We start from the raw sequence: 15,538 nt of genomic DNA, 5'->3' as shown, positions 1-15,538 counted from the left end.
TTTAATGTTTGTTTATTTGTTTTTGAGAGAGAGAGCACAAGCTGGGGAGGGGCAGAGAGAGAGGAAGACACAGAATCCAAAGCAGGCTCTAGGCTCTGAGCTGTCAGCACAGAGCCCAGTGAGGGGCTCAAACCCATGTGAGATCATGACTTGAGCTGAAGTTGGATGCTTAACTAACTTACTGAACCACCCAGGTGCCCCCCCTGAATTTTCTTTAACCTGAAATATGTGTGTTTGAAATATGTCAGTACACACGTACTGCTTCATTTTTTCCGAGCCATTAAACCAATATGTTGATGTTAAAATGCATGCTTCATACCTTCTTTTAAATCAAAAGGGACAGTGTAAGCATAAGCATATCTATGATTTTGGTACCATATTCTTCAATTAAGTCTAAATGAATCCTGATTGTTGTTTCTTTTCCCCTCCCCTCACTCCATTCTTTTTAGCGAATGACAGTCACATGCAGTAACTCTTACCATTCTTGGAACAGTTAAGGTATTAGGTGAAGTCTTTCAAACTGAAATTTAGTTTGTATTTTGCTTCCGACTTGTCTCCATAACTATGTGCATTTGCTGACTTAAGTATCTTAATAACCAAAGAAGTGGCACTGCTAGATGGAAATTGAGAATTTAGCCAATTGTCTAGTTGATTTATATATAAAGAAATAATTTTGTCTTCAAAGTTTTGATAAGAGAGAGGTCATTTATTTGTTTGACTTAGCAAGATAATTGCCTCTCACCTTACCAGTGTACAATAACTAGCCTTAGTTTCCTTATCTTTTAAATGGGAAATGATAAAACAGTAATGCTTAGAGAATTTTGTGAGATTTATTTAATTCACTTTTAATAGACTAAGATCATCATGTGAAAGGTACATTGTAAGTGTGAATTATTGATACTTTTTCATTTTTCCTCACCCTAAGGGACAGTGCCTGAAATAGCTACCTTTCTTACCCCACAAGTCAAGACTGCGAAACTTAATACATACCATGATCACAGCTTTTGAGATAGAATTGAATTGCTGTCATTGAAAGCAGCAGGACATCTTGCAACTGTTTAAATAGCAATTCTTAGTATAATCTTTTCCGTCAAGAAAAGCAATGAATATATTGTCAAGAGAAATATATCCATTCTTAGGTGTGGCACAAAATATATATATATATTTTTTTTTTTTTTTTTTTAATTTTTTTTTCAACATTTTTTATTTATTTTTGGGACAGAGAGAGACAGAGCATGAACGGGGGAGGGGCAGAGAGAGAGGGAGACACAGAATCGGAAACAGGCTCCAGGCTCCGAGCCATCAGCCCAGAGCCTGACGCGGGGCTCGAACTCACGGACCGCGAGATCGTGACCTGGCTGAAGTCGGACGCTTAACCGACTGCGCCACCCAGGCGCCCCCACAAAATATATTTTAATATATTGACTCACTGCTTAGAGTTGTCAAGTTTATCAATAAATTGCTTTTTGTATTGAATAATTAGATCTGGAATTATAGACATCCAGAGGTGTTCAAGTTCCATTATTTGACAGAAAATTATGATTTATCAGCTTTTTAAAAATTTACTTAGAGAACACACACAAGTGTTGGGGGCAGCAGGGGAGGACCGAGAGAGAGCAGAGAATCTCAAGCAGGTTCCGCATTATCTGTGTAGAGCCGAACACAGGGCTCAGTCTCACAAACCGTGAGATCATGACCTGAACGGAAATCAGGAGTCGGATGCTTAACCTACGGAGCCATCCAGGTGCCCCTGATTTATCAATTTTTAAATCAAAAGGGACAGTGTAAGCATAAAGTAAGATGAGTTATTTGAAAATCCCAAAGAAATTCTTTTATGTCAAAAAGTTTACATTGACAGTTTAAGCTCACTCTTGAATGCCTATTCTTTTGGTCCTCTTGGTTTAAAAACAATTTGTATAAGTTATTCATGTTTCTGCTAACTAAGTAGTACAGAGACCTATTTAATGGAAAGCAACAATTTTCTGTCCAAATACCTTCCTATCCCAGTTGTCTTGAAGCAGACTCTCTCTCTCTTAGCCATCTCTGGTTTTAGTCCTTCTATTGGTTTTTCTGCATAAGTCTAAATTATATACAGTATTTTCACCTATTTGTTGAATAATTTTTTTGAAGTTTATTTATTTTGAGAGAGAGCTTGGGAGGGGCAGAGAGAGGGAGGGAGAGAGAGAATCCCAAGTGGGCCCCACACTCTCAGCACAGAGCCTGATGCGGGGCTTGAACTCACAAACTGTGAGATCATGACCTGAGCCGAAATCAAGAGTCTATTGCTTAACTGACTGAGCCACCCAGGGCCCTGATCTATGCTTTTCTTACCTAGGTGTTTTTCTTCTGGAATTTCTGGTTGTCTCCCCTCCTCTTAATAATGTGTCTTTATCATATTCTTTTTTAAAAATGCTTATTTATTTTGAGAGAGAGGGCGAGAGAGGGCATGCATGCAGGAGCAAGGGAGAGGCAGAATGAGAGAGAGGGAGAAAGAGAGAATCCCAGGCAGGCTCCTCATTGCCAGTGCAGAGCCCCAAATAGGGCCCAATCCCATGACCATAAGATCATGATTTGAGCTGAAATCAAGGATGCTTAACTGACTGAGCCACCCAGGCGCCCCAGTCTTTATTATATTTTTACACACTCTGCAGCCCCTTTTCTTGGCCATCTCCACCTGTTTAATTTACACCTGTCTGCTTTGTCTTCCAGAAATATACTGAAACTTCTCATCTCCTTTTCTTTGCTGTTTATTCCTTTTTGCACTTTCTGTATTTTGCCTCCCTGCCCTTTCCTGCCTGCCCCGAGTGGAGTTCTGAAGGGATAGGAGGTGGATATGTGTGTGCTTAGTTTACTGTCCTTAACCTGGACTTATTAGTTGTCAAGTGCCTGTTGTATACATTTGTGTGAGATCCATAAAGGGTGTTCCTCTATATCAGATCTTTGAGATTTCTCATTTAATTATAGATTGCATATACTTTATATGTATGTGAACACATCATAGAATCCATATCAGAAGGAATCATATGTTTTAAAGATAAAACTGATCATGAAGTTAACCTCTTCATTTTTTAGGATGGAAAATAAACCTCTTCATTTTATAGGATAGAAAGCTGAGGCTCAGAGAGAGAGAAAGAAAGAGAATGCAGGTGTGAACAGTCTTTTTACTGAATAACTCTCAATTAATGGCATAGCAGAATTAAAATGAAAGTGTTTTTGGCTTTGAACTTATAAGTCTTTCTCAACTTCATAATGCCTCCCCAACCTTGAATCACATGGCTTAGAAAAGTGAAAATTATGTTAGTAACATGCAATTCCTTTAGGAAATTGATGCCAGTCCTCTCAGAGGAGTCACGTCTATTTCTGTATTTTCATTTGTTGCCTTGAAAAAGACATGAAATGAAATTGAGAGTAAATGTTTTCAGATTCTTATTTTTTAGGGTACTTTAGTAACTATCATCCATTTACTATCACAATAATTACCAGATAACAGGCATCCAGTTAGCAAATCTCATGTTTAAAAACCAAAGCTAAGGACAAGAAATGGTTTTGAGAATTTTTTTTGTATCTTGGTTTAACGAAGCCTCTCTTTAATAATGGTATTTAAGAGAAGAATGCTAGTTAAGAGATTGCTAAGTATAGTCTTCTAAAACGTTGTAGCACTGTTAGCCTTTGTATATGTATATGAGGAATTAGATGCAGTTAAAAGTCAAAGTTGAAAAATTTTAAGTATAGTCTTCTAAAACGTTGTAGCACTGTTAGCCTTTGTATATGTATATAAGGAATTAGATGCAGTTAAAAGTCAAAGTTGAAAAATAACACATGGGAAAAGCAGGTTTTAAAAAAAGTTCTTTTTGCATGAATCTCGGGCAATGACATTAAGACGGTTATCTGCATATTATTAGGATAGTCCACGCAGAAGGAACAATGTCAAACTGGAAAGCCTCTACCTGCTCCAACCTAGCGGCTTTAGGGAGGAATACCATTTATATTAAAAAAATTTTTTGTAACATTTATTCATTTTTGAGAGAGAGAGAGAGAGAGAAAAAGCATGAGTGGGAGGGGCAAAGGCAGCGAGAGACAGAATCTGAAGCGGGCTCCAGGCTCTGAGCTGTCAGCACAGAGCCTGATGCGGGGCCCAGACCCACAAACCACGAGATCATGACCTGAACCGAAGTTGGACGCTTAACCAACTGAGCCACCCAGGTGCCCCCATTTGTATTTTGATAGCAGTTTCACATGTTGAAATGAGATCCTGATAATTCTTTATCAGTGGTTTGGATCATTCAGAAGCCTTAATTAATAATCATCTTTCCATCTTATTTGGGGAGGTTCTTGTACAGATCAGAAGTTGGAATGATCCATAAATAATGTGGCAAAGGTTTCCAATTTAAACTAGAAATTTTGGTTAGTGTTATCGGGTGGTTCAGTGACATTTTAATTTAAGTCAGTGTTGTTTCTGTAGGCTACATGTACTGATCATGGCCAGTCTTTTTACCTTTTGTAGGTGCATTGCCAAAATCATGGTAGAAGCTACTACTTGAATGTTATTGTGTATGATGATTTATACAGTATTAGTGTTTCAAAATAAAAACACACAAATGGGAAGTGTTAGTGTAAAAGTATAACACTTTAATGAACTGTTAAGAGTGTGAAGACGTTTTAACATAACTTTGTCTTTTTTAACATAACTTTGTCTTTTTTAAAGAATTCAGAAGGAACTCGCAGAGATTACGTTGGACCCTCCTCCCAATTGTAGGTAAGTACTTATGGATTTTTATTTGTGTCTTTTGCACAAGGTATAATTGAATTGTTTGATGTGCACCTGTTGTTACAGTCTGATTAATTAGTAAAATATCATTGTGGTTTGGACTTAAATGACTGTGGAAGATGGTTGTTGTTTCTGTGCTGAAATGGCATACTTATCAAGTTTATTGTAGAGGAATGGTGGAGTTGTCAAACATACAGCAATGCAGTGACAATAAGATAATGAAATTATAGAGTAACAAATACAGTTATCTTTTAGTTGGTGAGGTGATGGGGCCTTAAATGATTTCTTTAATGATAGAATAATAGTGTGGCTAAAGTATTTGCTATTTGATCATTCACTTGTTATCTTGTTGGAAATTGATTTTTAAAAGTGCTGGAACATTAAACAGTGTTTCTTCATGGTTTACATTATTTCTTAAATCATTGGCCGTGGAATGGGTGTAGAAGTAAGAATGGGTGATTTGAGGCAGTGATATTAAACTGAAAATGTTCTCTCCTTTATGACTGCATTTTTCAATTTTCTGGTCAGAGTTTACTTATAAGAAGTAAAATTGCTTGCCTGGAAATGATTAATGTTATACAGGTACATAGAGGAAGAGGAGAAAAATAAACTCTTAACGTTGTACTGTATCTTGGATCTGGTGGAATAGTTAGAAGACGGCTGTTTGACTATTTAAACATTTCTTTCTGTTTGATGTGAGGTTGGTGTTGGAACTAGGCCAACATGGAGTTTTCATAGTTTAAATTGGTAGTCTTGTGGATTGAAGGTGAGACAGCAGATCACAGGAAAGTGTTGATAATACTGAATGCAGGTAGAATTTATTGTTTGGTGCGATTTCTGATTTCACTGATCTTATTTTTTTGTGGAAGCAAAGATAGCAACTCTGTGTATTAATCAAAGTGAAAACTTTGCAGATGGCTATTTGATAGTTGGCTAGTTGACAAGTGTTTTGTGTAGAAACATTTCTTTTTTTTTTTTTTTTTTTTTTTTTTTTTTGTGTAGAAACATTTCTAATAGGGCCTTTTATGTTTGTGGTGAATCTACTGTGGTTCTTTACATGAGAGTCATATACAGTGTATGTACTCACAATAATATTCAAAGACTGTTTTATTCAGATAGACCAAATATTTCTGTTAGGTAAAAACCGTTTAACACTAAGACTTTTTGTCACACTTAATGACTGTGTTACATCAGAGATTTTTTCAGATGGCAGATCATTGTTTAGGCTTTGCTGGCCAATTCATGGAAATGGAATGATTTGTGGAAAATTCCGGTTTGAATGAAATCTAAAATCTCTTGTTTCTTATGACAGTATTCATTTTAATGGTTTGAATCTTTAAAAAATTTTTTTAATGTTTATTTATTTTTGAGAGAGAAAGAGCACAAGCGGGGGGGAGGGGCAGAGAGAGAGGGAGACATAGAATCCCAGCTATCAACACAGAGCCTGACATGGGGCTCAAACCCATGAGCCAGGAGATCATGACCTGAGCCGAAGTTGGGCGTTTAACTGAGCCACCCAGGTGCTCCAGTTTGAATGTTTTTAAAAAACTAAATTATTTAGCCACATGTATGACTTTTGTAACCTTCTTACAACTAAATTGGTAAAAATATGAACTTAATTTATATACTTATTTGCTTAACTTTTGAAAACAATTGGCAAAATAAACTACTTTGTTTTAATGAGCTTTTTTTTTTTATTTTTATTAAAAAAAATTTTTTTTAACCTTTATTTTTGAGACAGAGAGAGACACAGCATGAACAGGGGAGGGGCAGAGAGAGAGGGAGACACAGAATCTGAAACGGGTTCCAGGCTCTGAGCTCTCAGCACAGAACCCGACGCGGGGCTTGAACTCATGGACCATGAGATCGTGACCTGAGCCCAAGTCAGACGCTTAACTGACTGAGCCACCCAGGAGCCCCTTAATGAGCTTGTTTAAGGCTCATTTTTAATAAATGAAATCTACATACAATATCATGTGATGGCTAGACTGTTACTTTAAGATATATTATTTTCTAGTACATTTGCCTAATTTAGTTTTGATTTATTACAGATAATAATTTAGATTTGATTAAACCAGTATGTTGTAAACATGCAGGAAAACATGCATCAAGTGTGAGAAAAGGAATTACATATTGATGATTATTTAAATAAACTAAAATAAATCACAATTCTATTTAAAAAAGAAAAGTTTATAATGTTATCTGAAATTTGGAGATTAACTTTTTCACTGAGCCATAGTTAATGATATCATTACTAGTTATGTAAACTCTTTATAAAATCATTTTAAAATGTGGATGTCACACACAATAAGCCCTTCAGACAGTTTTAGCAAAGATACCTACTTTGTTGTGTTTTTTTCCAGTTTTATTGAGATATAATTGACATGGAACGTTGTAGAAAGATGCCTACCTTGGTTAAACTGCTTGCTTATGGGAATTTGCAAGGAAATTGATTTAATGGTATGAAGATTGGATAGCTAGCAAGTTTGCTTTAGAAGCCAGGTCTGTGATTCTGTAGCTTTGGCTCCTTTTCTTGATCCCTGAATGGCTGATTGGACTGGATCAGGCAGAGATGAAGATCATAGTTACCTTCACATATGTGGTGCTCCCTTTGCAGGCAAAGATCCTCCATGCTGTGGCTGATTGGGAAGTGGTGATTGGTTCTATGTGCCCTCTGTACTTGTGCTACTTACTATAGATGTCATTGTGATCGTTAAGTGGATTACTGTGGCCTTTGGATTGTTTGGTGTCAAATATTTGATTGTGGTTTATAGTAAATCTCTCCATCTATATTTCGGTGAGAATGTGGTTACTATCTTCAGAAAGCGAAGTTAGACCACAATTTTAGTTTGGCTTATTTTTGGCACAAAGTTAACAGTGCTTTTGTGGTTGATTTTTTAAAGTTCTGTGATGCCTGTATTTGTGCCCTAATGACTAAATAATTAATTTACAGAGATATTCTAAATTAAAGCTATATGCCTACTAGAAGGAGTCAAAATCATATTCCTCTAGAACTCTCTTTGTGTATCATCTTTACTAGCACGCAGGCCTCTTAAAATCCTGCCTTTTGTTTGGTTGCCTTTTGGGTAATTGTTAGCTTACTATCACAGGTAAAGATTATGTATGAGGGAACATCTGTGAGTGTGCCTGTTTAGGCAGTCAGAACGGAGAAAGTATTTTATCTGTTATTAGTGGTCTCAGTCAGGGTGGCTGACTGTGTGTTACATTTCACTTCGAGTGTGGTTTACCCTTATTTTCTGGAGCCTTATTAAACCAGTACAGCCCAGTTATATCTATTTGTCAAGTTAGAGATGGCACCTCTGAATTTTGGTGCATCTCTTATGTGATGTCCATTTTAGCATTTCTTGGAATTATTTTGCGGGAACTAGCATGTGTTAAAGTACTCTGTGAGTCTGTCATGTAGACATGTTGGGAATATTAAAGTCTCTCTGAATTCTATCATTCAATGTAGATAGATATGTTTGTGTAAGGCATTTTTAGAGGAACTACTGTGGTATTGTTTAATTTTTCTTTTCAGGTTTTGAATGAGTCTAAATATTTTTAAAGTATCCACAAAATACTTTGATAATAAGTTGAATTATTTCTTTTTATAAGAAACACATACCTGTACGTCTTTCAGTTTTCTTTTCACTTCTGTTGTCTTTAAGGTAAAAATGCAGTAATACAGTTTTTCTTAAAGCTTGATTCAATTAAGTACCTTTGGGTGTTTTTTCTATTATAGCATAAGAGTTAATGTTTAAAAACAAAACCTTACGATACAACTAAGAAAAAAGTTTCTGTTCATAAAATCGTGGGGTCTGTAGGGCCATAGGCATAGAAAATTACACCCAGTTTGGGTGAAGTTTGGTTATATATTTAGAATATTTCCCATAAGTAGTACAATATATTTTGTTTGGCTTCAGTTCTTATGATGGGTAACATAATTGACCCATGACATTTGCAAGGGTTCCATCCTCGTGCCTCTGCAGATCCACAAGTGTTTTCATAGTGCCAGCTGAATTGGAGGTATTGGACTGGAATTGCTCACTACCTCAGTGCCTTGTTCAACAGCTTAGCTGGATGGAGCCACTAAAATTCATGCAGTACCCTTACGGAGCTCTGATGGGTAGAATTGCTGCCCTTTGTAAATGACTATATGTTGTGACTATCCTGATTCTTCACAAATTGTCAAAAGCACAGCTCTTGAATCTGTAAATGTGCTAATACATTCATTTCTATTACTTAATGCTAGTGGGAAACTGGGAGCTAACTAGAAAAGTCTCCAAGTTAAAACTTTTTCATTCAAAGGGTAACTTGTTCTTCTGTATTGTAGAGAAACTAAATTCAAATTCTGTCATTATCTGATACTGCCCAAGTTTGTATTTGCTTTATGAGAATGGAAATGATAGGGATCCTTAACTACTTTTTGAAAGTAGAGACTATGGTAAAAGGATTCATTTGGATTTTGATTTTTGATTTAGTAATTGAACAAGTAAAGGGAGGAAATACTAAAAAAAAGTGGATGTAGTTCAGTTATACTACGAGTTTTCACTTTTTATTGCTATGTTTCAATGATCTACTCATTGGACACAGTCTCTGCTTTAAAAAAAAACCAACTAATGGCTTCATTGAGATGTCATTTAAAGTGTAAAATTCAGAGGCTTTTACTATATTCACACAGTTGTGTAACCATCACAATCAATTTTACAACATTTTGATCACCCCCAGAGGATACACCAAACCTTTTAGCAGTAACTCCTTCCCCATTTCCTCCCAACTCTCCAACCTTGAGCCCTAGGTTATCAGTCTGTTCTGTTTCTTATAGATTTGCCTGTTCTGGACATTTTGTATTAATGGAATCAGACAGAATGATCTTTTATGACTGGCTTCTTTCATGAAGCATAGTGTTTTCAGGGTTCATCCTTGTTGTAGTGTGCATCAGTGCTTCATCTTTTTGTCTCTGAATAATATTCCATTGTGTGAATATACTACATTTTAGTTTTTTATTTTTATCTTCATTAAAAAAAATTTTTTTAATGTTTGTTTTTGAGAGAGAGAGAGCGAGTGAGCGAGTGGGGTAAGGGCAGAGAGAGAGGGAGACACAGAACACGAAGCGGACTCCAGGCTCTGAGCTGTTAGCACAGAGCCCAACGCGGGGCTAGAACCCATGAACCGTGAGATCATGACCTGAGCCGAAGCTGGACGCTTAATGGACCGAGCCACCCAGGTGCCCCTATACTGCATTTTATTTATCCATTCATCAGTTGATATGCTTTGGGGTTGTTTCCACTTTTTGACTTTTAGGAATACTGCTGTAGCTATTCGTGTACAGGATTTTGTGTGGACATTTGTTTTGATATTTTTGGGTTTATACCTTCCTAGGTAGAATTGTTGAGTCATAGAGTAACTATATTTAACCTTTTGGGGAATTGGTAGACTGCATTACAAACGCTACACCATTTGCCTTCCTACCAGCAGTGTTTGAGAGTTGTAGTTTCTGTACAACCTTGGCAGTTGTTCTTGTCTATCTTTTTGATAATAACCATCTTAGGTATAAGTGGTATATCATTGTGGTTTTGACTTGCATTATCTTGATGGGTATAGTGACGATGATGCTGATGATCATCTTTTCATATGCTTATTGGCTATTTTTATATCTTTGGAGAAGTGTCTATTCAAATCTTTTGCCCATTTTAAAATTCAGTTGCATGTCTTATTGTTAAGTTGTAAGTGTTCTTTTATTTATTTTGGGTTCAAGGGCCATATAAGATATATGATGTGCAAATATTTTTCCCTGTGGATAGTTTTTTTACTTCCTTGATGGTGATCTTTGAGGCACAAAAGTTTTAAATTTTGATGTAGTCTAATTTACCTACTTTTTCTTTTCGTTGTTTGTATGTTTGGTGTCACTTCTGCCATTGCCTAATCCAGTACTACAGAAGTGTACACTTTTATTTTTCTTCTCAGGGTTTTTTAGTTTTAGCTTTAATATTTTGATTCTGATCCATTTTGTATATGGTGTGAGGTAAAGGTCCACATTTATTTTGTGTGTGTGTGCATCCCCAATTATGTCAGCACCATTTGCTGAAAAGACTGTTGAATTGTTTTGACATCTTTGTTGAAAAATCAATGAATCATAAATGTGAAGGCTTATTTCTGAACTCTAAATTTTCTTCCATTGATCTGTGTGTCTCTCCTTATGCCAATGCCACATAGTCTTTCTTTCCTTTTTATTGACAGAGTCTTGATTACTGTAGCTTTGTAGTAAGTTTTGGGTCAGAAACTGTAGGTTTTCTAATTGATTTACTTTTCATTGTCTTCACTCATTAGTTTAAGGTGTTCCCACTATAGGAGAGGCCATGACTGGACATAAATCCAACCACTGTGTCATGAGAGCCATTTAATAGAGGAAAATGTATTTTCCAGATCATAGTAAGTGAGGCAGTATGTAGAGAAAAATGTGTACATCTGGATTAATATTTTTCAAAACTATATCACAGAATAGGAAGGCATTGAAATAGAAATTGGGAATAGTTTTTATATAGGAGTGAACTCTGGAAAGAGCTACCAGTGCAAAAATCTAATTATTGTCACTAATTGTTTTCCTTTTCTGGTTATTGTGGTAATATTTATGTGGCATTTTTAGCTTTTCAAGGATTTTCATATATGGTTTTCACTTAATCTTTTCGATTACTCTGTGAGACTCCTGGGATTGAGTAACTTGCTCAGAGTTACTTGTTGATTTGGATTTAAACCCAAGTTTTCTACTCTTTCATCTTTTATTATTTTACAAATGTGTGACTAGATAGAAAAATACATTTAAAATTACATTTATGGCTAGCCGTTTGTGGTTCAGTAAAGAAAAAAAAAATCAACATGTAGGGCATTCCAGAATATCATTTGTACTATGTTTGATTTATATTTCTGAATTCCATAAGACATTTTTTTGCCAGAACATTTTGAAAAGTAATTTTTTTTGAGTATAGTCATTTTCTACTACACTCCCTTGTGTGTGTGTTTGTGGGTACGTTGTTAGTGTTAGTGTTATTATTACTGGCACTTGTTGAAGTAAAGAATTTCTTTACATTTGACAGTTCTTGCCTCAGTGTTTGCATATGTCTGCACTTTTAATGCCAAATTGGTTTTTCTTGGTTACTCAGCTTAATACTAGGTCACTTGCTGCTACCATTCATTTTAGTATTTATTGAGGGCTTAATGTTAGATCTGTGTTAGGGCAAGTGTAGGCTACAATAACGTACACTATCCATGCTTAGTTCCTAATCCTAAAATCTGGTTGTAACTAATTGAGAGATGAGACATACAGATGCTTGGAGAACCAAGACTAGAAGAATGATGATACTGTTGGCAGAAACTGCCAATATTTGTGGCTTCTGTAAATCTTAAAATTGATAATGCTTTCCTCTTTACTTTGGTTGCCCAGAAACTAATACCTTATTTACTCTTCGACATGAGTAGTTAACTGTTTTTTGTGTAGAAACCTCAACTCAGATTATATTTTATTTTCTTACTCTTTCCCTCCCAACTATTTTTGAAGCTCCATATCTTCATTTTGTACTTTTATACTACATAAAATTTTTAAGCCACATCACAGTCTTTTTGGAGTGAGGCTGATTATTAATAAATAAACACTACAAATAACGAAAAGTGATGTAAATGTGTATTGGTTAGCAGAAGGCTGAAATGCCTTTTTGAGGAGTCATTAACATGACAAAATTTAAATATACATTGAGGGCCTGTGTTATATAGGATACTGAATTATTCATATCTCTCTCTCCTTTCTTTGGTACAGATAATTGAGGAATATTTTTTATTCACTCACTGTGAGTTCTTGACTCCATTGCTGCAGTGTTGAGTGGCTTTGCGTAGACTTTACAAAGACAAAAGTCTTTAATATTTGAGATGCATTAAATTGTTAGAACAGCTAAAGAATTGTTTGGAATAGCACCTATGGTTGGATAGCTGTCGAGTTGGAGTACGTGTACAACATGACAGAATGATAAAGCACGGTCTTCTGTTCCATTGGCATTGAGAGTTTCAACCTTGTTTATGTTTTCATTTCTGTGCTGCCTTTTATAATTTTGAAGGTGTGCTCCTTCCTTACTGCTAAAAGTATGTATATGGTTTCTTTTTGTCTTTTTGTCTTGAGGCTGACTTTTTACCTGGGGCGCAGCCAACATAGAGCCTTAAGGGGCTGTTACTTCAGTTAGGAAACTTCAGGTGTAATTGTTTGCTATCGTGTACCTTTACTTCAGAACTGTGCTTGGGAAAGACATAACCATTTCCATAAAACCACCAGAAATTTTTTTTACTTTTTTATTTCAAAATGTTAATTTTTAAAATATCTGCCTTTAAAAATTTTTTAATGTTTATTTCATAATAAAGAAAAATATTGAATGAGTAAGTGAACTTAGTGCCTAGTACTTGGAGTCTTTGATTTTTTTTTTAATTCTTTGCAGTTCTAAGAGCAGTACAAGAATGTGTCTGAAAAAATGTGTTAAATGATCACACTGGGATGGTATTTTGTAATAGTAACAGAACATTTTATCACTTATTTTGCCCAGTTTTAAGCTGGTTATTATTTCAGATTTATTACCTGAGCACTTTAGATAGAAAGTGTCATATTACTTTCTAACATGTGATTATTTTAAGTTGCATTGCTGTTTTATCTTTTTTAAATATGAAATTTATTGTCAAATTGGTTTCCATACAACACCCAACAGGTGCCCTCCTCAATGCCCATCACCCACTTTCCCCTCCCTCCCACCCCCCCATCAACCCTCAGTTTATTCTGTTTTTAAGAGTCTCATGGTTTGCCTCCTTCCCTCTCTGTAACTTTTTTTTTTTTGCCCCTTCCTCTCCCCCATAGTCTTCTGTTAAGTTTCTCAGGATCCACCTAAGAGTGAAAACATATGGTATCTGTCTTTCTCTGTATGACTTATTTCACTTAGCATAACACTCTCCAGTTCCATCCATGTTGCTACAAAAGGCCATATTTCATTCTTTCTCATTGCCAAGTAGTATTTCATTGTATATATAAACCACAACTTCTTTATCCATTCATCAGTTGATGGACATTTAGGCTCTTTCCATAATGTTTTATCTTTTAAGATGTCTTGAAAACTGTATTCTTTCTTTTTAAATGTTTATTTATTTATTTTGAGAGCAAGAAAGAGAGAGCACACACAAGCAGGGGAGGGGCAGAGAGAGAGAGAGAGAGAGACAGAGACAGAGAGAGAATCCCAAGTTGGCTCTGTGTGGGGCTTGAACTCACGACCTGTGAGATGTGAGATCATGACCTGAGCCAAAATCAAGAGTTGGACGCTGAACCAACCACCCAGGCGCCCCTGAAAACTGTATTTTTAGCATATCCAAAGCATTTCTTTGCAGTGATTATTACATTCACTGACTTAAATATCTTTTATCAATTAAGTGTTATTACAAATAGTAAGTAAAACAGTTTTGTTGGTATATATTGAGAGCAATGGAAATTTTCATTTTTAAATTTATGTTGTCCAAGTGTGATTTTTTTCACTGTTTTTTGTAAATGTTTATTTAAAATTTTTTATTAGAATGTCTGCATACTTTAGAGACTTACCTGGGATGCCTTTAAAAGTATATCTAGGGGCACCTGGGTGGCTCAGTCGGTTGGGCGTCCGACTTCAGCCAGGTCACGATCTCGCGGTCCGTGAGTTCGAGCCCCGCATCAGGCTCTGTGCCAGCAAGTCAGAGCCTGGAGCCTGTTTCAGATTCTGTGTCTCCCTCTCTCTCTGCCCCTCCCCTGCTCATGCTCTGTCTCTCTCTGTCTCAAAAATAAATAAAAACATCAAAAAAAATTAAAAAAAAAAGTATATCTAAATCCACATTTGTGTAGAAGCAGCACCTTGTGCCAAAATGTATAATAGAATTAGGCAAAGCTGTAAACTCAAATTCATTTTCTATTCCAGTACATGGAGTGTAGAGACTCTTTCTCCTCTGACCTATGTGGAAGATAAAGCCTAGTAATAATGTGAAATGACCAAAAGGAGAGGCATAGTCCTCATACCAGAGCTAAGGTTTCTACCTTGCCACCTCTTGTTCCTTCCACCTAGAATCTAGCACGCGCCCCTTCTACACCCACTGTTGTTAGTATTCCTGATGCTTCATGTTACAACCAAAGAGAATGCTCTCTTTAATCTCTGTGTTTCAAACCCTAGCATTTAGTTGATGTTCAGTGTGCCTATGTGTGCATAAATACAATTAATTTTACTAGGGAGCTGACAACTCTTGAATGCTTCCTAGTGTTTGAGGCCGTGTGGGGAGTGTTTACCAGCATTATCTCTTTTCATCTTCATGACTGACCTTGAAGTAGATGCTAGTTTTAGACAGTGTTTTATAGATGGGAAGGTAAGCTTAGAGAGATTAAGTAACTTGCTCAAGGTCACATAACAAGTAAGTCACAGAACTAGGATTTCATCTTTGGTGTTTCTGACTTTAGAGGCCAAGTGTTTTGAGACTTTCCTATGCAGATCTTCCATTTGCAAAATAGATACAAATGAATCTGTCTAGAACAGCACTGCTCCAGTAGAACTTTTTGCTATGATTAAACTGTTCTGTAGCCATATATGGCTATATAGTACTTGAAAGGTGGCTAATCTCAGTAAATGAACTCCTAATTTTACTTAATTTAAATTTAGATAACCATGTGTCATTAGTACCTACTGTATTACGCAGTGCAGATCTAGAAAAACAAGAACTTTTTGGGGCACCTGG

The 15,538-nt window shown here is 36.0% G+C and overlaps 1 protein-coding gene across 5 annotated transcripts in view; it reads left to right on the top strand.

Annotated features, from left to right (window-relative positions):
- UBE2E2 (ubiquitin conjugating enzyme E2 E2) overlaps positions 1-15,538 on the top strand; it is a 373,353-nt gene that overhangs the window by 10,220 nt on the left and 347,595 nt on the right. For all 5 annotated transcript variants that reach the window (XM_058729760.1, XM_058729757.1, XM_058729759.1 and 2 more), the window contains exon 3: positions 4,706-4,756. In XM_058729760.1, coding sequence (XP_058585743.1) covers positions 4,706-4,756 — 51 coding nt within the window. The remainder of the gene's footprint in view (positions 1-4,705; positions 4,757-15,538) is intronic.

The sequence above is a fragment of the Neofelis nebulosa genome, chromosome 5 (genome assembly GCF_028018385.1).
Source record: "Neofelis nebulosa isolate mNeoNeb1 chromosome 5, mNeoNeb1.pri, whole genome shotgun sequence".
Lineage (NCBI taxonomy): Eukaryota > Metazoa > Chordata > Mammalia > Carnivora > Felidae > Neofelis > Neofelis nebulosa.
This window is presented reverse-complemented; position numbering and strand designations above follow the sequence as displayed.